At 29.3% G+C, this 24,457-nt stretch overlaps 1 protein-coding gene across 1 annotated transcript in view; it reads right to left on the bottom strand.

Annotated features, from left to right (window-relative positions):
* Positions 1-14,776, bottom strand: part of LOC106679737 (stromelysin-3) — a 107,849-nt gene extending 93,073 nt beyond the window's left edge. Inside the window, exon 1 of the mRNA XM_067051629.1 lies at positions 14,675-14,776. Coding sequence (XP_066907730.1) covers positions 14,675-14,776 — 102 coding nt within the window. The remainder of the gene's footprint in view (positions 1-14,674) is intronic.
* Positions 14,777-24,457: the final 9,681 nt, after the last annotated feature.

Here is a 24,457-nt window from a genome sequence, read left to right as displayed (position 1 = left end):
TTTCTTACAATCGATCGCAGTATTAAGTTTGTTAAATAATGATTTATTTTACAGCTAAACTTTTAAAAATTATTACCAGCGATGTTTAGTTCTTGGAAAAAATAAAAAATGATTAAAATTTTGTTTTGCTGCTGTTGTATTGGTAGAATATATTTGGTTCTGATTTCCGAAATACTGTTTAAGGATTGAAGACGCTCAGAAAAATAACTGGTTGCTTAAAGTTGACAAGGATTAATCTATCTAATGTATCTTTTCATATCTAATAACTATTCTGAGCATGCTGAAGCAGTATGTAGAAGAAAGAAGATTCCTAATAGTCCTATTTTCTTTTGCATTCTGGGAGGTGGTTAATTCATTTTTTTTTTTCAATTTCTCTCTTCCTTGGTACTTTCTGCCATCGCTTAACATGAATGTTCTAGAGCCAGGGGTGAGAGGTTCAAACCAGGGGAGAGAGTGATTTCGATTTTATTCGCAGTCTGACAAATAGTTTCAAATATTTTCAGTAATTAATTCATAAGTATAAGAAATCTTCATGTAACAATAACTCCTTCAGTTAGGCCCGCACTCACCTCTTAATTGATCAATGACATCATAACATTAAAATAACTAAGAAAATAATCAACAAGAAACGACTCAACCAATCAAATAATCTATCAGAGTCCTGCCCATGGTAATTGCGAATGAAAACACAAACCAAAGATTTGAGTTAGTCAGGCGACCGATGGTCCAATTGAGACATCCCCGTCGACACTCTTGTTCATCGAACAATCAAAACAGAATCGATTCCTGCCGCATAATAAATGAGGATAGATTGAGCCGCTTCATCATAACATTCATCCATTGAGCAGTCCATAGGGGAAGTGTCCAACAGGTGCTGAAGCATCCCTCCATTCATTAGTTCACAATGGAGAGAGGCATTTCCTATTGTGGTTTCTTCAATGACTCCTTTTTCCGACCCTTCCGGGGTCTGTGTGACTCAGGGTGAGTCAAAGGAATCACTGACTGCGAAAGTCAGGCGACTGACCGGGGTTACGTTTTGAGGCGTTTTTGTGGACGGGGATCTCCAAGTCGTAGAAAATATGGGTCAGACACCATCAAATGGTGTAATGCCCAGGAAGTATAATACAATAATACAAATATTTTTGTATATATTTCTGTATTACCATATCGGCCCTGGTTGGTATTACATACTAATTGTAAGTTTTAAGTTATTTTTCAACAGTTAATAGTGGGGAGGGGGAGGATATAGTTTCATCCAAAAGACATCCCTAACTATTTGCAATGCTATAACCATGAACTAATATAATTAAAAATAATAAAATAATTATCCAATGAAAAAACAAAACAAAAAATGTTTAGAAAATAAAAATATTTATTCATCATTCATGTAGGAGAATAGAAAAAATAAGGAATTATCCTTGAGTTCCGCAAAAATCATGAATTCTTATTAACTCCATGACTTAGTTATTGAAAAATTATAATCTTTTCCAAATTTCTCTACTCAATAATAATATTAAAAATTATAATAATAAAATTATAAATTACAGAACGGATTGAAATACACAAAAAATTAACCTTTATTTGTTTTTTTTTCTTATGATATCAAGGGAGGGATCTCCGTGTTGATATATTTTGAATGAATATTTTGACAAATTTACTAGCAACCTTCCATTCCATATGTTTCAGAAGATATGCAAGAACATTCTGTCTCTAAAGTCGGATGGGTTTTTTTGCAGATTTTTTTTTTCTTAATTAAATTATGCTCTGAATGTTCGGGGAAAAAATATATATATTTATATATGTTTTTGTTGCCTAAAGCTCAGGTCAGATCTCGGAAAAAGTCTAAAATTAAATCACAAAAAGGAAAAAAAAAGTCACTGCAGAAGACTTATCTCCTAATGAAGCCTATCGATAGTCAAACATCGACTCTAAGAGGCGCAATTATTGGAAGAGGAAGCCTAATTAGAGATGGAATTAGTTCTGCCTGCAGTGAGGGGGCTCTTTCGATTGAAATTTATTTTTTACATGATTATCCTCTTCTAAGTTCTTTCTTCTTGGGCTCAACTTCTGGCAGTAATTAGGGGTCCAAACTTTAAAAAAAAAGTTGTTATTTTCTTTGAGAAAAGGAATCTCGAAGACCCAAAAGAATAAATTAATTGAATATATTCAGTGCAAATCATAAAATACTTTGAGTATTAGAGTCCTCCTTACTCCATTAGTACAGTCCATACTCTTTTAACAAAGTATTATTAATGTATCCTTACGCGACTTCTATTGACGTTTAATTTTTAATAAAGTTAAAATTAATTCATAGTCACACTACCTCTATTCACTTATTATTATTCGTTTTTTTTTGTTTGTTTTTTGTTTATTTTGCTCCTTGGTTCATAAGAAATAGCCAATTGTATCGTGAATTACAAATGGAGTCAATAGAGGATTCTATCAAAAAACGGTTCATGAAGTTCCACTCCCAGTTGCCGACAGTTAAAGGAGCAGTGACCTACAACCTGGGACACCCAACCTCAACGCGAAGACTGAAGCCCTTGCATTCTTTTATAATTTTTTAATAAATTTAAAATTAATTCATAGTCACACTACCTCTATTTACTTATTATTCATTTTATTTATCATTATTATTATTATTATTTTTTGTTTATTTCTTTTTTTCTCTTTTCTTCTCTCTTCTCTTTTTCAAATTAATTTGTTTCTTTTCACTATTAGAAGATAATTGTTTGTTTTATTTAAGTGTACCATTATCATTATTTTTTGTTATTAATTTTACTTTCCTCTTTTATTAAGAAGCATTATTCTTATCTATTTATTTTATTATTATTTTTTTCTTTTAATAAGAATATTTTATATAGTTAGGGGTGTCATTTGTATGACTATACCCCCTCATAATCAATTGTTATAAAATATATTTAATATAAGTTAAATCAACCATGTAAGGCCCACCAGGCCGATCTGGTATTAAAATAAATAAAAATATTGACATTTGTTACTAGTTTTGAGCAGCTAGAACCCTTCCTTTCCCACATAACTAGGGAAGAATAAACTTAATAATTTTTCTTAGATAATGCCATCTCCTAGAGGAAAGGTTAAATTTATTTTCAATTTATAGTTGTTTTTCATATATTTTATTCATTTACTCTTGCGAGTTTTTTATTTGTAATTATCTATCTCGGTATAAATGTGGTTCATTATTACTCAAACGTTATAAGTTATAATATTTAAAAATATAATCGTTTGAAAAAATCTTCTTGATTGTCTTCATATACTTAATGTTAATGAAACAGCTCATCATCGAAAAGCAGAAGATAGATGACGTACGTGAAGATCGGTATCAAAACGACAGGATATGCATCCTCCAAATCAATGCGAATACAAATGAGAATACTTTCTTTATTTTTAATAGTTGTGCTTTATAAATATAATTTATGATAATATAAAATGATTTGTGTTCTTTGAAATTCCCTTCTGCAATCTCATACAATTTTACGTGAAGTTTGCAATAAACAAAAAAATTGATTCAGTGCCAACATCACACAACCTTCACTTATCACCCTAGAAAGCGTAAATTTCAAACACAAATTTTTTATTATTCTGTTCCTTTAAAAATTCGTATGTTAGGGTTCTCAAGGTGCAAATAATGAATATCAAAATCGTTCCTTTCAAGAATAAAATATTTTAATAAAATACAAAAAAGTCGGGTACAGCATAAGTTCAGGAAGATTGGGCATGTTCGGCTATCCCTGCTTCTCATTTTTCTCTATTAATTGATTATCAAGTTCTTTCATAGTTATATTTATCCATTTTTTTGTTTCTATTACCAATGAAAAGTAGTCAATTATTACAAATAAAAAAAAATTCCTTAATGTCCTGTCAAACAATTTCAGTCAGGATAGCACCAAACTGATATTAAAGATCACTCAATTATTCATTGACAAACTGACTTTAATCAAAATCTTTGAAATCGATTTTGAGAAAATCGATTGCATGAAATATTAGCTTCTTCTTCTTATTCAATTTTAACAGAAAAATACATTGTGGCATCCCAGGCATATGGGCATTAGGGTACAAACCCTAAATATGAGATTTCAATTCCGTAAGAAATTTTGTTTTTGATTAGGCTGTTCTCATACACTCACACAAAATTATTTTGCTAGCACTGGATAATTAGACTCAGGAAACCTCAAAATATTTATAACCGTCGAAAGAACGAATTCGAAATTTTTCATGATCACAGTACTTCTACTTATTATATACTCCATATATAGGTAAGTAATTGTAAAAAAGAAATTTGTTAAGGGGTTGGAAAAATATGAGTCTTTCAAAAATAAATAAATAAATACACTCTCTTAAGTGTCGCTGAACTGCACACTCAGAACTCCCTTCAACTTCGTTTTATCTGGTTTTAAATGTCTTAAACTTTCCCAGTTATAAAGATAGACATTTTCTAAGGTAGTTATAAGGATAAAAAGTTGTAAAAAGATTTGCTGCTGCATTTTTTTTTCTTTGAACCAATGAATCTCGTAGCTACAGGTGCTTCAATTAGAATAATTCAAAGACGAAGTCAGTAGTAGTTTTAGATCATTGTAAAAAAAACCCATGCTTTTAATGAAACGGAAAATATTGGAGGAAAATGTTTAGAAAAATATAAATATAGAATGATATGACTATTAATTCAAGATTTATCTTTAAAGAATTTTTAAGAATGCTCAGGGAGTTAATACAAAGAGTATTGGATTTCCAAAGGAGCCATTAGTAATAAAAGTGACATAAAGACATATAAACTTAGTCCAAGTTATTTCTGGAAATCGCCTTAAAAATAAAATATAATTTTGCATTCTTTTATTTTGCTTAAACCAAAATTTTGAAGAAAGAAAATAGAATGAGTAAAAATCAACTCGATTTACTTATATATCCATACTGCATTTTAGCGTGACAAGCAAATTACTTGTTCTCATTCATTTTTAGTTTTAATGCTTTGCGATGTTGATCTGCCACATTTCATATTAATCTAATTATTGTTGACTTGAAAAAACTGGAAATGCTATAGTCCCTCGTCAGTAAAAATTCATTTTTGGAGGTTTCCGCTAAGCTAGGGTTAATATATAAAAAAAAACACTAAAAAAATTACATATCCCAGCGATACCTTGTCGTCCAAAAAACCCATAATTGTATTTTTATACTTTCAAAAACATTAATAAAACCATTCTTCTAGAACACCTCGTCTCAACTATCGTTTTGTTCAATACAAATATATTTTTTTCTTACATCTGATATTCTTTTGGAATGTATCTAAAACGATATAAGTTAATTATTGGCGAAAGAAAAATGTCAAAAGTGAAGAAGGAATAAGATCTAACACACTTGAACTGCTGTAAAATACTAGCTTTATTGTGTTCGCTACATCTCTTATATACCCTCGATCAGCTGATCCCCTCAGTCAGCTGACATCGAAATAACAGCTGACTCAGACCGTAACTTAAATATGTAAGTTTTTATATATTTTTGTTTTTTTTATATATATATTCTTTTCTAAATGGTATCAAGATCTTTTCAGACCGGCCAGATATCAGAGCTAAGCAACGATATAAATTTTATTTTTGACACTAACTTTTCACGTACGAATAAAATTACAATTAAAATTAAACTAATTATGATTAAATATACTATTTGATTGAAAATATAATTTATATAATGAAACTTATTAGGGATATTATAATGTTGTCTTTGATCTTTATTGCACAATGTAGTCCAAATTATATTTGTAAAACGTTGCATATTATTATTACACACGATTTATTAATAAATTAATGTCGATAAAGAGAAAAATGATTCGGGATCATATAAATCATTAAAAAAAAAATTGAAATTGGAAAATGAATTTCGAGGATCAACCTTGGAATTTAATTCTTTATTCGTGAGTGAATACATTCATACTTCACTACTTCTGCTTGTTCTAGAGGAGTGAAAATGGTGGGGAATTGAGGAGTTATAAATCATTAAATACGAACTTTGTTAGCTAGGACCTTAGTAAAATAGTACTATATCAAGGGTTTCCACTTTAAAGGGGTCCCCGTTAAGAGAAGTTATCAAAGTGTTGTTGATATGAACACTCCTCACTTCATATTCGATTTAACTTTACGCCATAAAAAAATATCTATGTATTTCAAAAGATAATGTGGACGGGATGCTCTTATATAAGATGCTGTATGAGTGCCCTGGAGAAACCCAAAACTTGCAGCGTTCGTCAATGCCGTCTCCTGGATAACGGTCATGGAACTCTCACTACTGTAGTACTATGGGGAATCCCGTCACTGATTACCGTCCTAAAGTTCCTGGAACATTTTATTATCAAGCAACGTTTTTTAATAACAAAGCGTTTTTAAAAACAAATTGCATTTATTTTTTTTTAATTTAGCTTTATATACTTTTAATGTTTTTTTTCTTTCTTTTTTTTTTTTTTTTATTCAGCCTGCAATATCTTTAGCTATTATTTCTGGTTTACTATTATATAATGTCGTAAATAAGCTAGTAAAACTCTCCCAAAAAGAAATCGGAAAAAGTTTCCTAGGCAATAATATTTTATATAAATCAGTACGGCATGAAAATAATCAAGAAAACTAATAAAATAGAAGGAAAAAAATATAACTTTTAGTGAAAACTTCAAACTAGAACTAAATATACAAAAGTACTGATTTACTTTTTTTTTAAAGGAAAGTAATTTATCATTTAATTTTATATCAAACTAATTAATTGATGACTAATTAATAATACGTTTAATGTATTCGCTATTTAAAGTACCAATAATAAGTTAATTAAATTTATATCAATTTTTTAATCAATAATGTCGGAAAAAAATTAAGACCAATCACTAAAAAGACTGACGACAGGAAGCTTTCACGTAATTAGATTATATTAATGAATAATGTTAAAATTAAATAAATAGATTTTCGATAATATAAAAAAAAAATTCTATTTTACAGACCGTAAATGTTAAGACGATGACGTAAGTAAAATTAAACGGATGATGATTTGATATTAACAAAAGGAAATGTAGTAAAACGAAATGACAATTATAGAATTATGGACAGGATAAATACATATCATAAAAAAAGATGATAGGGAAAGATTTTGAATTAAGAGTGTTGATCATTTCCTTAAATAATATGATTAATATAAAAATATTTATATATATTTATTTCATATTATTTCAGTAAAAAATACATATTTATAGAGACATATTTTCGCAAACAACAGCCCCAAAAAAAAATTGAATGACGAACACATGACCAAACGTAGCTGATCACCTAAATGACATTCGAAATTGTTGAGGAAAAATGAAAAGATCAATCACTAAAAAAACAAATTGACACAAACCATCTTCATTTGTTAGTAAAAAATTCTATATACTTTTTCTTTACTAATACTCGTATGACGATTTTGCTTTGTCCGGATATTAATTTAACTATCTTTCGATTAAAAAACTAAAATCTGGTGCGGTGAGCGCATCACTCAACTTTCACTTACTAACGTCCCTAGCTTTTGTGTTGATCAGTGGTCTTTGAAGTTAACGTTTTTTTTGTGGTTTTTGAAAATCTAAAGCTCAGGAAAGGCGAACATTTAAAAAGAATGTTTTTATTTTTCTAGTACTATAAAAAGTTTTGCATAATGGTTATAACAAATATAAATTTTACATTTTAAACAACACAACAGTTTAACAAATAATAACGATGCATTGGAGAAAGATCGGGTGGTCTCGACTATTGTCGTACGGATCAAATGCATCTATTCTTCCAATTTTTTCTATAAGTTATTTATAAAATTCTGTAATATTTTGTATTTATACATTGTTTATTATTGCTAACAATGAGAATTTAAAAAAAAATAAAATTAAAGGTAATTTACAGGAAGATTGTTTTGAAAATTTGGCACTAAGCCAGATGTGACAACTTCAATGAGGATAAAATCTATCTGGTATTTAAAAAGAGCACTTACTTTTTAATTGATTTACCGAATTTAATAAAAATTCTAATAGCCGTTTAAGGAACATTAAAAAAAATATATTTATTTAGATGTTTTATTAACTATTGATTAACCAGTATAGTTATTATTTCTAACCTAACTTTATTTCAAATCAACACCATAATAAGAATCACAATGATAACTTTTAGATTTGTAGACATTGCGTGGGAGATTACTGTAATATCTGTAGGCCGTAGTGAGATACTACATAGCTACATAGGCCTTCCTCAATCTATCTAACAAAAAAATAATTTTTTTACCAGACTGATAGTTTTTAAATTTAGCACGTTAAAACAAACTATCTATCTTCATACATTAGTAGATGTCGATTAGCTAACCACAATGATTCGATTCTCATTCCCCTTATTCGGCCGTATCTGATTGACTGGAACCTATAATTATCTGAGGGGGAATTCCGAACCTTGTTCAGAAACCCTACATTCTCTCCAGATTGTACTTTTGCTTTACCTTACAGAAAATGGATATAAACAATAAATGGTATTTATTGAAGGGTAACACAAATGTATTGTACAAAACAAATGCACAAAAATATATAAATATACAGGGAATCCTTGTGTACAGCTTCATATAACCTTTATAATTATCGGAAGTTTGATTTTCTGGTTTATAACAGAAGAGTGTTGTCAATCTTATGAGGGTACCGTTGATTTTCTAAAAATTTTCCATTTCATCTTCGCATCTAAATCTGGAATTTTCAATGATATTTTTTTTTTACGTATTATCATAGAAATCAGCTTATCAACATAGCCTAGAGGTGAAAAGCGCCAAATTTATAATTTTCACGGTCTTGTTCATCGTTTCATCACCGTTATTGATGCTTCAATGTGATGAAAGCTGTTTAAGTCTTTTTGGTCTGTGGGTCTGTTGAGGAAACAAGGAAATGTTGATGACAGATTCTTGGTCCATCTATTGAGAGTAATGTTGATTTTATAACCTTCTAAAGTACTTCTCCAGTACAAGTAACGCTGGAATTTCCAAGGAAATGTTTTTTTTCGGATACCGGTAGTAAACCAAATTTGAAGACGAATTGATATCGGAGCTTTTTCAATTCGACACCCTGAAGCCGTAAATCTTTAATCATTGCTGACAAATTTTTACTAATTTTCACGATTTGCATAAAATGAATGAGATTGTTTAAAAAAATATAAAAAAAGAAAAAGGAAAGAAAGATTCAATCTTTTTAGGGTTCTGTTGATATCCTAACCTCTTTCAGTTCTTCAGCACACTGAACTAACTCTGGAATTTTCAAATGACTGATTTGTTAATTCCACGAATTCAGGTAGCAAATCAGATTAGTAATTAAAACCGAATCTGACTTAAATTTTTGGTCTACCGTACTGTGGTGGACTTTTTCTTTTTGTAATTTTTTACAAGCTGACACACATTTCAAAAATCAATAATCTTTTGTTCTAAAAAATTGCAGAACATGGATCATATGCAATGAAATAATAAAAAAAATTCTCAAATCCTGAGACGTATTGGCAAGAATCCTTTAATGTTTTAAACTAGTATCACAAAAAAAAGTTCCTTTGTAAGTTTCATAGTCACAATATTTAAGTAAATAACTAATGACTACTCTATGTAATTATGTTTTAGAGTACTTAATTTATATTATGATATACATCCTGTGAATATGCGTCACTCATAAAGAACACTTTGTCTATCGCTTATGGTGTTTAATTAATCCTTTTACTGTCGGGATAAGTGATTCTTTATTATACCTTGACTCATGTATATGAGTCACGTGACCTACTAAGATATTTCGGCTATCGAAAATACAGTCAATTGTCCTTTGTAGGTGACTGGTATTTCATTGCTGCTTATACAATAATTGGATTACTTTATTGTATAAATTATGATTTTAAACAGTTAGCTCAATGGAAAATTTATGAAATAAAGTTCAATATGGGGTAAGTAAAAGTTACACAGGAAGAAAGTACTATGACTAAGATGGTTTCAAAATTTTAACCTAAACCACTTGTTCTCCTTCTTCATATTTTTCACTAGAAATATAAAAATTACTTAAAATCGACTATTGATTCCAAGTTTTAATATTTATTTTATAAAATTTTTATTAATTTATAAAAATTACCAAAAATCGACTATTGACTACAAGTTTTAATATTTATTTTATAAATATTTCCATTCCATTTGAGCCTGCATTCTGAAGAAGTTGTTAGAATTTTAAATATTTAACTTAATGCTACGAAATGAATCCCTTCTTCCTTGAAGGATGATTGGAAAAAGGATTGCTTTTAAATAATCCGATTGGACGATGTTTTTCGGGCGGTTCAACCAAAATTTCAAGCCCACCACCTGTTCCAGTATAGAATAAAACAAACAAATTTGTTTTCGGTTTTTCCACTCGATGACTGAGCATTTCCCGAATATAAGCATTCAAGAAAATATTAAAGCAGAAAGACAAATCTCTCAAATATGGATTTAATATATTTTATTTATGACCAACCTATATTGCCGCCGGAGCTATTAAAAGCCCATTATTCGTTTTTGAGAAAAACGAAAAAAAATTTCCTCAAAACCGGAGGATTCCGGTTTAACCGTTCAAGATTTTACTTTATTCATCCAAGATGGAAGAAATGTTTAATCATTCCTTTTTTTCAATTTCAATGTTTTTGAAAATAATTTAAATAATTAGTTTCGGAATCCTCTAGTCTTTCTTTCCTGATTTCTAAGCTCAATCATATTCCTAAACAATTGAACCGTTTTTAACAGAAATTTTAACACGTTCCAAAAATTCCATGGTGTTTGACATGGTGTTTCACTAGACTATACCACCTTAGCTGGAATTTTATCAACACTTCATAATGCCACAAGGCAATCAAAGGGGAAAGGCGCAGTGAAGTATACATGATATATTTCTTGTCTTACGTATGTATGAAGTTTAGTTAAATTAAATGAAGGGTATTAAAAAAAAAAAAAAATGTAACCAGTTAATAAATGCGTTGTGTTATATATTTCTACATTTGTCATTAAAAATATTCAAGTTTTAATAGTTTTCCATTCTAAAGAAACACTAATATTTTTTTTTAATTAGATATATTTGTTTAGGATAAAATAAAATATTTAATTATTAAAAATGATATCATAACATTAAGCTTCAAGATATCTATATAAAGTTGTTAATAATAGTAGTGCCATTAGATACAGAATACAGCCGGTGTAAACTGTGAAATGGATGGTCCCTGTACCGCGGCAACACTGATAAATGCTCCAGTTCCAGCATAACTGTTACCTCTGGAACCGCAATGGTTAATATACATCAAGTAGTATTAATTGTTTAATTAAACTCATCATAAATATATTACAATAATAAAACAAAATTTCGCGAATAATTAAATTGTCTAATCAATTGGTGTATTATAGCTTTACTTTCACTTACTAATATTTGAAACATTATTATGGTACGATCGCTATAATGAATGTTTATATATATATATATATTATACATTATAAACAAGGAGTTTTCAAGATAAGTGTTCAAAATGAAAATATGAATTAAGGATCTCAAAACAAGAAAAAATACCCAACTTATTAATATTTTATTTAGAAGATAATCACGTTTAAAGATTACCATTGTTATAAATTATTAAGGTAATAATAAATAAATGAATATGTGTGCCCAACTACTTTATTTATGAAATGTGAACACTTACATTCATATTAGATGCTGTTCGAAGTGATTACTTTTAGCATTACTTGGCATCTTCCTTCCACAGCAGCAGTAGCCGAATAAGTTTTATTATTTCAATTATCCCTGTTGGTAAAGAATATTGATTAAGAATAGAAATTGCATAGATGCTCTGTTTAATGTCAGCCGAAAAAAAAAAAATGATCCTGTGGCGTCAAAAAACTGTGAAGTGTCGCAGTGGAACAAAACCCTCTTGGTTATAACTTTGAACATTTAATATGAATGTTAATGTTTAAAACTGATTAATAATGTAACTGTAAAAATATTAATTTATTTATTAATATCTAAATAGTTCATAATAATGATCTTCAGACGTGAATACCTCCAAAACAAAGCGTTAACAAACATACCTTCATAGGGTATTTTTTTCTTGTCCTTAATTCATATTTTCAGTTAGAACAATTAACTCTGAAACATCTTACATATTTAGAATGTAATCCCAGAATACTTCTTCATTTTTTTTATTTTAATTTCATTTTTACTGAGTCATAACAGCAACTTGTGGTACATCTTTTGGAGATATCGTTAATATTTTAAACTTAATAGTTCTCTGACTCACCTAACTCTGAAATTTCTAATAGAATGATGCACCTTTGTTTACGAATTCTCGTAGTAAACCAGGGGGATTCATAACGGTAATTTTTTATTGATCAGACGTGCTCTGAAGACGTAAATGACAATAAATCGTAAACTAAGTTTTTTTTTTTTTTTTTTTACGATTTGAGTGTAAATGGAAAAGAAAAAACGTAAAGAACGCAACGTTTCAGAATAAAATTTTCTTTAAGAACTTGGCATCGTATTCGAGAAAGTTCTTTATTGACACGTCATTATCATAACAGCCATTTTAGTTTTCTAGGCCAGTCGACCATATTAATTATGATAATGATTTATTAATTAATTAATAAATTATGATTACGGAAAATTTGATGTCAATTGAAACCTTTTCCATTTCAATTGAATCTTTTTCTATTTCAAATGTAAACCTTTTCAAATAAATCTTTTTCCTTTTCCATTGTAACTCAACCGGACTTCATAAAAAAAATATTTTATTCCCTTTATTAATTAAAAATAATTAAGTTAAATTCAAATAATTCCAACATATTTAGCCTACATTTATTTCAGATTAGATAATTTATATTCTGTGTTTATTTCAAATAGATATAAAATTAGTGGAAAATAATTAAAATGGTAGTTGTTCATTTTTTTTTTAATTTTTATTATTTAAGTTGGTGTGGGGGAGGGAAATGGCGTTTGGGTGCAAATGTAAACAATATAATTATCGTTCATTTGATTTTCGCAATTGCTAATATCGACATTTTATTTAAGATATGAATTGTTCATGATTAATCAAATATTCATGATAGAATCATGATTTACTTATAATATAGTTTGTCGAAATTCTTTGGTACAGATATCGTTTTTTACCTCGTCTCTATTTTCGAAATCATATAAAGCAATACTATAATTTTTATTTTTTTTATTTTTCCTAACATTTATCCACAAAACGTCTAAAACCTTTACGGTTACAAAAGTAACCATATATTTCAATAGAAATCGAAATGAAATATATGGCCTACATAAATTATTTTTCAGAAACCCTTTAAACTTATTAAAGGTTACTAAATAATTATTGAAACTATAATTGCAATATTTATTCATTGCTGATAAATGTATATACATATTACAGAGATAAGATATAAGAAATTCCAACTCCATAATTAGATTTCTTTGAATTTTCAAATAATAAGTTTTTTCAGAGTTCATCTTTCTAAAAGCTTGGAATACTACCGAAGGGTATCTTTTTCACAAATCCTTCAGGTCATTATAGCTTCTCACATACTCTTATTGTATTTTTTCCTTAAATATAATTACACATTACAAGAAATAAAGAAAACAAACTTTCTTAAGGGGGATTATTGTCCTTCAATTTTCTTCGATTTATGCCTGTTTTCTTTTCGTAAATTATGAACTTTATAAAAAAGCTTTTATATAAAAAAACATCACATCAAAAATAAGTTCAAAACTGAAGCGAGAGAAGGAAATCTTAAATGTAACGTAATTTATTGATAATTGTTTAAATGTGTTAAGAATAAAACTATTCTTGAGGGTTAAAAAGTTATTTTTGTGTTTTTTACCCATGACTCAAATTTATTTATTTTTATTAAATAAACATTTCACATTATTGTAACGTTTCGGCCTTTTATTATTTAATTTTTATCCCAGTCATCATACTAAAATATATTTTCAAACATACGCAATCTAGAAGCATTTGAGACAGTTTATTTAAAATTGATGTTATTTCCAGCATTTTGTGAATTCATATTTCACGGAGCTTATATATCTAAAACACATAAATTAATATTTTTTGAATGATTTATTTATTTTTTTAATTTATATCACTGTTAAAATTGTATAAATTAAAAAAAATAATATTAGCAATATTATGATTTTTTTTTATTTGGGCAAAATTTATTTTTTATAAGTTTATGCCATTATTATATAATTTAATATTAAAATAAGGTGTACTTAATGTGTTTCATGTTTATTTCGTAACAAAATATCAATGCAATAGATTAATATACATTGATTTTCTAACCTAGAATACTAGCAGAGCGTATAAAATGTTAGTAGCTTTGATTGATATTTAATAATAAATTATTTATTATTGAAAACTATCACAATAAAAATTATTTAAAAAATATTTAATACCTGATTATATTAAAAAAATACAATTTTTTTCTGGAACCAAAAGTTACATTTTATTTTATGGAATATAAATACTAACTTGCAGTCTCTAAAATTCGGTGATTCGGATAATATAATTTCTCGGTTTAGCGAGTTCCGGATCATCTCGCCCGAACTGCTGGAAAAGAATCATTATCATTAAAGTATTAAGAAATAATTATCACTTACTGCTTTCGCCTGATCCGAAGAAGTTGTCGGTGCCCCATGGATTTCGAGAAACCGCTGAGAGGAACACAGGAAGAAAACGAGGATGATGGAAGTGGACTCCATAGCGAACTGAGAGACCTGAGACAAGTTGGAGGTGTATATATCTGCAGGCTATGAGTCACTGGAGTGTTGCTGGAGCCGAGCGCTGTATTTCCAGGGGTCGCTGGGGTTAAAGTCCCCGTGGTAACAGTAGCTCCATTCATGAAACTTCTTGTTAACGAATGTAAAAAGAAATTTCATCAATGGAGCTTTCCGACAAGTCTTTCAAAATACGTAGCAAGAAGGTTTTGGAAAAAAAGTATTTCATTGAAGAAAATATTTGAGACTGCACAAAATATTGCTGCATTTCTTGAATAATAGCACATCTAATATAATACTACTTTTACAAAAGAAGCATATAAAAATTTATATAATATGTATATATATAAATAGTTGACCGTATAATTTAAAATACGAAGAAAATGGTCAGGGTTGCGGTCAGAAAGAACTAAAATAGTTTTCAATTTTTTATTATCCGACGTTTCCCCCCACTTTTGCAAGGGCTAAACTCATAATAAAATCACAAAGAACATTTTAAATGGATTAAAATTTGATTTATATATTTAATTAAATTTATAAATTAAATTAATATATCAAATTTATATATTTAATTTGAAACTCTTGAATCATGTAACCTAAAAATACTTTAGCAGTGGATAAGAAGGTAGTCTAAAGCGTTACAATAACTCGAGTTAATCCAAACCGTCTTAAAGGGCATTTATGCGCAAGTCTGCTGTGAATAAATTAATCTGATTTCATTTATTTTTGCTCGGAATTCGCCATGATATTATAAAAATAAAAGTGATTTTTCCTTGTTTTGTTTTTAAAATTTTTTACACTTTTTTGTGAGTCACATTGTAACTTATTTCCTTAAAATATAATCCTAAATCAATTCTCAGGATCAGATTCACTCATTAAATTTATATCATATATGATACCATTTATCCTTGTAATATATATTTGTTTAATGACTGGAAGTATATTTTCATCTTTCTTTTTTATTATCAGGTTCCTTATTTATTTGAAACTTCGTTTTTTATTTTTTTTTTTTTTATGTGTGCGTACCGAAAATTTTAACTATGATTTTAAGGGTGTATAAATTTAAATAAAATTTGTATCACATTAAATATTTTTGTTGAGTCCCAGGAAAAGATCTATAAATGTGAGAGAAGTTGAAAAAATACGCGATTAGGAAGAAAACAAGAGGAAGGAAAAAATTGATAAAGGTACAAAAAAAAAAAAGAAAAAAAATATTAATATATATAGTTACAGAGGGGAGAAAAATAAAAATGATATTTAGTTATAATTAAAAAAAAATACTTTGCTGTTAATCACTTATGGTAGTATTAATATTTTACTGTAACTTTGTTAATTACTAATGTTATTATTTATAGTATATTCTTGGTGATGATAAATATGCCGTGTACTTCCAGTATTCCACTGTATTTGTTATTAAAAAAAGAGGAGAGAAATCCTCTCTGTGTCGGAAAAATCAAAAATATTTTTTACTGTAAGCAGCATTTTAACCCTTCCTCACCAGGACTATATCTATTGTCAAATCAATTGCTTTGTCTGCCATGTTGGTTTAATATCTGCTTTTCTATTCTGCAGCTTGTAGTCGCTTTTAATATTTGCTTTCCTTTAATACATTTTTTATTATAATTAATGTGTTGGAACTTTTGCTCAATAACTTATTACTGTATTTCCTTCTTGTTTTTCTTTAACCAGTCATACATTATGCGGGGCCGGCCAACTTTCATTTCTTGATTTAACTAGAGTGATTTCTCTGTTTATAACAAGATCCGATTCCATGTCCTCCCATTTATTCCTCGGACGTCCGCGTCGACATTTTCCCTCAGTGTTTGCTTTCTAAATAATTTTTAGGAGTCTGTTGATAGACATTCTTGGCACACAGCCGAAACACGTTAAATCTTTTCTGTTAAAATTTTTGTTAATAATTTCTCTCCTGTCTCGTCTCTTATAATTTTATTTGCCATTCGGTTGGATATAGTTTTACAAGACCTTTCCTCAGGGATTTCATTTCTGTGGCTCATACACGGCTTCAATTTTTGTATTCTATGCCAGCGTAAGTATAAAACTTATTTATATACAGACATTTTTTATTTCATTTATACTTCTGCCAATTATGACGTTACGGAATAGGTTGCACGCACTTGTTGCTTTCCTTATGCGCTTGGTAATTTCTGAATCTAACCTCCCATCATTAGTAATTTTGATTCCAAGATACTGATATACACTAATCTGTTCCAGTTTTAACCTTCCAGATCAGTCCCCCTATATATGTACATATACTCTACAGCTGACAAATAAATTGCCCTTACGCGTGTTTTCATTCCTATTAGACGTATTAGATACCATAAATGAATAAATGAATAAAATGGGGAAACTTCAAACAGGAAAGTGAACTTGATAGAAATTAATAAAGGATGAAGTTTCATTTATAAGATGACTGTATTTATTCATTAACGGTCATTGATTGCGATTTCTGATGGCGCATTCTCCATGATGAACTGTTCTCAAAACAAAAACAAAAACTTTACAATACATATTCATTTAAACAATGGATTAGCTATCGAATGAAAGACTATTAAAAGAGGGCGATGAAAAGATGACTCACAGACAGATGAAAACTCCAGTATTCCAAGAAAGAATACTCGAAGAAGCATTCAAAAGATTGTAGCAAACATTGTTTTTGGTTTTTGTTTTTTTGCTTCTCGACTACCTTCAATATTTGGGAAAAAGGTAGTTTTTTCATGCAGGAAATTAAAAAAAATTCTCTAATTCAAAAGGTTTAACTCGTATTTTACATTTTAGACATCAAGCAACATATTTGGTTATGTGATAGTCTGCTTTTAGTAAAATTTGTGTTCAAGCACGATCGATCTAATCTTGATTCGATTTTGGTGAAAGTCTCAGGAATTTTGAGGGTTGTTATCCAATTGGAACCGTTTCCAACTCGTATTAGATCCCGCTCTCAACTTAAGGATACGTGATATTTCAATGTACCTAAAATTTATAATAAAGTGAAATAGCTATATTTCAAAAACGGCTTGTCCGATTTGTCCCAAATTCGGAGAATATTAAAGAACAGGGATTGGAGTGAAAATTGTCCAGTAATAATTTTATCCAATTCCTTCGACTGAGAGTATTTTTCTTGACACACATGTTTCAAACACGTTACCTCCCATAGATATAATAAATAAAATAAACATTTTTTACGATATGTATTCAGATTATTTAAAAGAAGAGAAGAAACGGTGGAACATCAAAAATATTTCAACTTACTAGGGTCTATGGAGAATTTACCTTATAAGTATATATAGTTTAAGGAAAGAAATCATTACGTGTCTCATACACACATCCAAAAGAGCGGAGGAAATTCTTTTTAGTATAATATCGCAGGGAATACCCGACCTAAAATAAACCATAAAAAAATAACTTATATACGTATATTAACAAAAATATATTCAAAAGTTCCTTAGGTAGGAGTGGGCTGTTCGTTATTTTCATTAATTGACTTTTCACTTACTGCCAACACTCCGGAATATTTTTACCTTATCAGCGTTAATTTTACAATATATTTCAGTTAATGCAATAAAATATAATATGTAACTAATATGTATATATATATATTTAATTATGTAAGTTTAGCTTTCAAAAATAGGAGCCGGAAATATAAAAGTCACTTAACTGGACTCACTAATTTAAATGGATCATAAAAAATTATTATTCACCGATAATGCTTTTGAATTAATAAATTTAGATAGTCCCATAAATTATTCAAGACTACCTGAAATTTCTAAAGAAGATTTTAACTTAAATGACAAAAGATGAAATAGTAATAGTAGTTACGTTGCATTTATATTATGGTCATTATTTTTCCTAACAAAAGCAACAATATCTTTTATTTAAAAATAAAAAAATTAAAATAGCTTTATAAATAAATAACTAAAAATATTTTTTTAAATTCTCATCACAATTGGATGAACTGCGGCAGCTCATAAAGTACTTAAAGAAATATTGATTTTTATTTATTAGATAATAAAAATGTTTCCCGAACCCTCCAAGCCACTTGAATATCCATCTTCCTTCCATCCTTTTTCACTCCTTCTCATTATGGGCAAAATCCTATAAAACTATTATTAAAACGCCTCTATCCAATCCTTGACTCATATCATGTTATTCCTGATCACCAGTTTGGATTTAGAACATTCCATTCTACCATACAACAGTGTCATCGTGTGGTTGATGTCATATCTTCCACATTTTAGTCTTCCTCTATGTTGAACAAGATTTTGATCGAGTCTGGCATCCAGGTCTGCTCTATAAACTTCGTCAATTCCTACCCCCTACATATTTTCTTTTAATCCGCTCCTACCTTTCTGGTAGAACCTTTAAAGTAAATCATAACCTAGCCTATTCATCCCTCTTTTTTCAGTCCGCCGGTGTTCCTCAAAGTAGTATCTTAGGTCCCATTCTTTATACGGTTTATATAGCTGACATCCTAACCCACCCTAACACAGTTCCTAACAACATACGCTGACGACACATGTATAATTTATGTAAACAACGACCCAACAAATGCATCACAAACACTACAGACACACATAACATCCATTGAAGAATGGTGTCAAAACTGGAGAATCAAAATAAATCCTGACAAATCCTACCAGATCACCTTTACACTCCGTCGTAAACCTCTACCCTCTTGTCCTACAGTATCCTTTCTAAATATTCCACTAACGCCTGACACAAGACAAGACTGAAACGACAAGAAACTGCTCGTAGATTCCAATTGCTACATCTACTTGACAAATGCTCTAAACTTCCCACTCACTACAAAAAATTAGTATTCACTACGATAATCAGACCAATTTGGACATACGGAATTGAGCTCTGGAGCTCTACCAAACCATCAAATTACTCCTGCATCCAATCCTTACAATCAAAAATCCTATGTAAAATCTTTGATGCTCTTTTTTTCGTTACAAATAAACTCATCCACAAAGACCTTAACGTCCCATTCGTTGCAGATTTGGCCCAAAACAGATACGCGTCTTTTCATTCCAAACTCCTTACCCATCCTAACCCATTACTTCTTAATCTCTCATCCTTCACAATCCCTAATAATGCTCCGAGGCGTCTGAAAAAAAAGATGGCCATAAAACCGACTAATTTAAATTAATGCTTGAAGTTTTCCTTACATGGTTAGTTCCTTCCCAAGATTTTTTAAGTGTAAATGAAACATACAACATATTTACTTATTGTATTTATTATTTGTACAGATGTAAATCACATTAAATAGATAAATTTAAAAAAAAAAATTATTAGATGTACTACAAGAGTAAAGTAACCTCTTTGAGTTATATTTTACCAAAATATTCAAATTTTTTGAAGAGTCATCATATTTTAAAGATGAAACCCCTCAATTACTCCTTCCATGTGACGTCCCTGCTTGCAGTTAATTATGTCCAGAGGAGTATATTTTATTTCAGTTGACTCCTTTATTCATTCCAGTAAATAATATTTAAAAAATATGTAAATAACATCCTGATGATCTAATTCTTCATGACCTCACAGAGCCGTAGTTAAATATATCCCTTCATAAAGCAGTAACAAGTAATGGCTGATGCAACTATTAATATCGCTTAAAAGGATTTCCGAACGCTCAGAATATTATAACTATTAATCAGAAAACTAGTATAAAAATAGTATCTTTTAGAAAACGTTCCACGTTGGTATTGTATTTTATTCTAGAATATTTTTTTTATTATATAAATCTGTTTTATTTTATCAAATGAACTTAATTTATGCTTATCTAAACCTATCAGTAGACATTATATCTTAATTGAAATGAACAACATTTCTCATATCTGTATTGCGTTGAAATCGTTATTTCTAAAAATTTATTTTGTGTCTTAATCTATTATATGAACCCCTCGTAGCTCCGACACAGAAAAAAAAATAGATTTTTATATTTAAAAAAAATATTTTACTTTAATTATATTATTTCAAACTCTTGAGACAAGGTAATTATTTATTAAATAAATCAAAAATTCGTATCCATTTCTGTCTCAACACTTTATTTTTTACCAGTCCAACGTTTCGGCCATTCCAGCAATCTTCAAGGACATCTTCACTTCAATTTCTTCCTCACATTAATTTAAAGTTTCTTTTGCAGGCTATTCTGCCCAGTACCTTAAGATCTACACAGTTCAAAACTTTAATTTATTTTTTTGTATTTAAAACTGTAATAAAAATATATACAAGTAAATTTGATGATAAATATACACTTGCATGGTACAGGTGTATTAATTGTTGATAATCTTATAGAGGAAAATTAAATATTAATGATTTATATTTTTAAAAAATAGGCTTTTAACTTATAAAGAAAATGACCTGGGCAGAATAGCCTGCAAAAGAAACTTTAAATTAATGTGAGGAAGAAATTGTATTGAAGATGTCCTTGAAGATGGCTGGAATGGCCGAAACGTTGGACTGCTGAAAGATAAAGTGTTGAGACAGAAATGGATACGAATTTTTGATTTATTTAAAAGCTATTTTAGTTCGATCAATGGGTGGATTCTCCACATGCACAGTACCATGCAAGTGTATATCTATCATCAAATTTACTTGTATATATTTTTATTACAGTTTTAAATACAAAAAATAAATTAAAGTTTTGAATTGTGTAGATCTTACCCTTCTTGCTAATATTGCATGTACTATGTATTGAAAATACTAACATGAGAAAAAAGGAAGTTAACTTAAATTTAATTAAACAGGTTTTTGGTTTGTTCATTGCCAGCATTTGTAGCTCCTTGAAGGGCAGGCCAAAAAGGGACTTTGGTGGTTAGTAGTATAGTTAAGGGGAAATAAAGTACCAACTTACCTGGTAACATACCATATGGTGGAAAACCTACATCACAAGCAGCCATAAGATAAGTATCTAGACGCACATTTTGAACAGCCAAGTCAGGTAGATACTCCTCCTTAAAGACCATATTTTAGTCAGTTCCGAGTTACTTTTAGGCTTTTAATGCTGGTCCTCAAAGAGATCATGGGTAAACCAACCGATGGTTAGGTCAAGATCGTCTATGCTCCCCAAAACAGGGGTAACTAGTGGAATGGCTAAGAGGAAATTAGAGGGAAGGAGAATAATTCCATCGAGCAGAGGAGCGGAAAAAAAAGAAAACAGTATGGAAGAGTCAGGAGTAGTACGTTCGGTAGAGTGATACAGGACCACCAGACCGAGGGAGATCCACTAAGCCCGCCAAACACATAAAAGTAAAGTAAAAATCTGAAGTTGGTACTTTGAATTTAAGTTAGATTTAGACAAGATTTAAGTTAGAGCCAATAGAATAATTGTATTTATAATTCATAGCATAATTATTAAAATAAAAGTAAGTCAATATGTGCTCTCTCTTTTATCAGTATACATCAATTGTAAATATAGCATAACGCAAACCAGACTTCACTTTATGGTTATAATCCTCGCATGCCACCTCATTATCATAGCTTAATGAATTGATGATCACAAAACCATTGGAAAGGATATCCAATGACTAGTTATATACAATTAGATCTAGTATACCATAGCAAGTATACCATCTGTGGTATCTAGATCCTGATCTAAATACATTACATTTCTAAAATTCCATGTCTGTTTCCGTCAGGAACTGAGAGAAATATATAATATAAATAAATAATAAAATTAAGTTTGTGGAACCCTCATCAGGCTTAGAAACGCTGTCCTACTTCAAACATAGCACATATATATTTCTAAATAACCATTTTCATAGATGTTGAACTCCGACAGCGTTGACTATGACATAGGGACTGTTGAACTGGGAAAGCGACATATGAAAAATGAAAAAAAAAAATTATAATAAAATAGAGGAGATATTTATCAATTGCAAACAAATTCCTGGAAATATTAAAATGGACATATAATATACTATTGGAAATCGAAATATATTTGCAAAATTAATATTGGAGTAGAGGTTCCAAAACAGGAGGCAAGCCAATGCCATATTTTATTTTCACAATGATTTTTCACTTTGTAGTTGAATCTATTTGTATAAAATACCAAAACCATCGTCTCCTAGCCTATGCTTCATTAACCACTCGTAAAATACTCAGGTTTTAGAATTAATACATAATTTAGAAATTAAATGCATTATTAATGCCAAACTCAATAACCCGTAATGGGTTGCATTGGTTCCGTTTGTTTTTTTAGCTCTCAAAAAAACTAAGTTCTGTTATTGGATGATTTTTTTTTAGTTTCATATTATTTACATATTTTTTAAAAAATATTTATTATTCCCATCATATTAATATAACATAAGCTATAAAAGTCCAAAAAATCACCGTAGATTGTTCCTTGGTTAACAAGAAATAGTCAATTGCATCATGAACTACAATTGTAATCAATTCATTAAAAAATGCGTAACAAAATTCCATTTTTAGTTACCAACATTAAAAGTGCAATAGCGTACCGACTTCATCTTGAAGATTGAAACCCAGATAACATAGCAAGACATTGTGCTATGAACTCTTTATATATTTATTTTTAACGTTATTACTTATTTATTTTCTTTTTCTTAAATTATTTTTTCAGTGTATAAGTCAGTTATTTAGTTCACTAATTCTATAAATATATATATATTTATATTTTTGGTTCCTTTCATTTTTCAATTAATTCAGTACCTATTCGTTATTATTATATCTTAGATACATTATTTTGATTATTATACAAATTTATTTTTATTAAATAAGATTATTCAGTAATTATAACAATGTAAATTATTAGGAATGTTTTTTTCGCAAGAGACTAAGCCCCCATATTATAAATTTATGCTAACAATAGGAGGCCATCCAGGCTAACCAGATAAAAAAGGAATATCAGAAATTTAAAAAAAAATACATAAAAACACAAAGAAATATATTACAATTTACCTACTTAAATTCATAAAATGCTCATTGTGCATAAAAATCATTGTGCCTTTTTTAGAAACTATTATTATAACCTGTCGACGTGTCATTCGTTATTACGTTGAATTGCATTGCAACAACAGTGACTTCCTAGATACATATATGACGATCGAGAGGTAAACGTCCTTTCCAATACGTTGTCAAAACTTCCAGAGTTTGAGGCCGCCAAACATCCGGCGATGATTGTATACATTTCTAAGACTGAAGTGATTCCCGTTCTGCGTGAATCACACTTAGTCTAGTTTGAGTGTCGGATCTTGTAATTGTTCATGACAGATCATATCCGATAGGTCGGTTATCCTCATCCAATAAGATTACTGTATAAAACCAATGATAGATAATTATATAAAATGGATTTCGTACACGATTTCCGGCGGATTATAATCAAATATCTTGAGTCAGACAAGAGCAAACACTTCAATATTGTGTACATAGATTTCAATGCAGAGGTGGATGAAGTCAGCGCAGGAGCTGTAGTAAATGTTACCAGGAGGTAGGGATGGGATATCGAGAGGAAAATATCGATATCGGTATCGATATCGATATCGGATAGCAATATCGATAACGATATTATATCGGACCTAAAATATCGATATTTTAAAATATCGAAATATCGATATCGAAAATTTAACGAATTAAAGTAATAATAATTATAAAATGATACCATAGCAAGATATTGGGAGACTTATA

The sequence above is a fragment of the Halyomorpha halys genome, unplaced genomic scaffold (assembly GCF_000696795.3).
Source record: "Halyomorpha halys isolate HHAL.00 unplaced genomic scaffold, Hhal_1.1 Scaffold216.1, whole genome shotgun sequence".
In the NCBI taxonomy this organism is placed as follows: domain Eukaryota; kingdom Metazoa; phylum Arthropoda; class Insecta; order Hemiptera; family Pentatomidae; genus Halyomorpha; species Halyomorpha halys.
The sequence above is the reverse complement of the archived record's forward strand: the minus strand, read 5'-3'. Positions and strand labels throughout refer to the sequence as shown.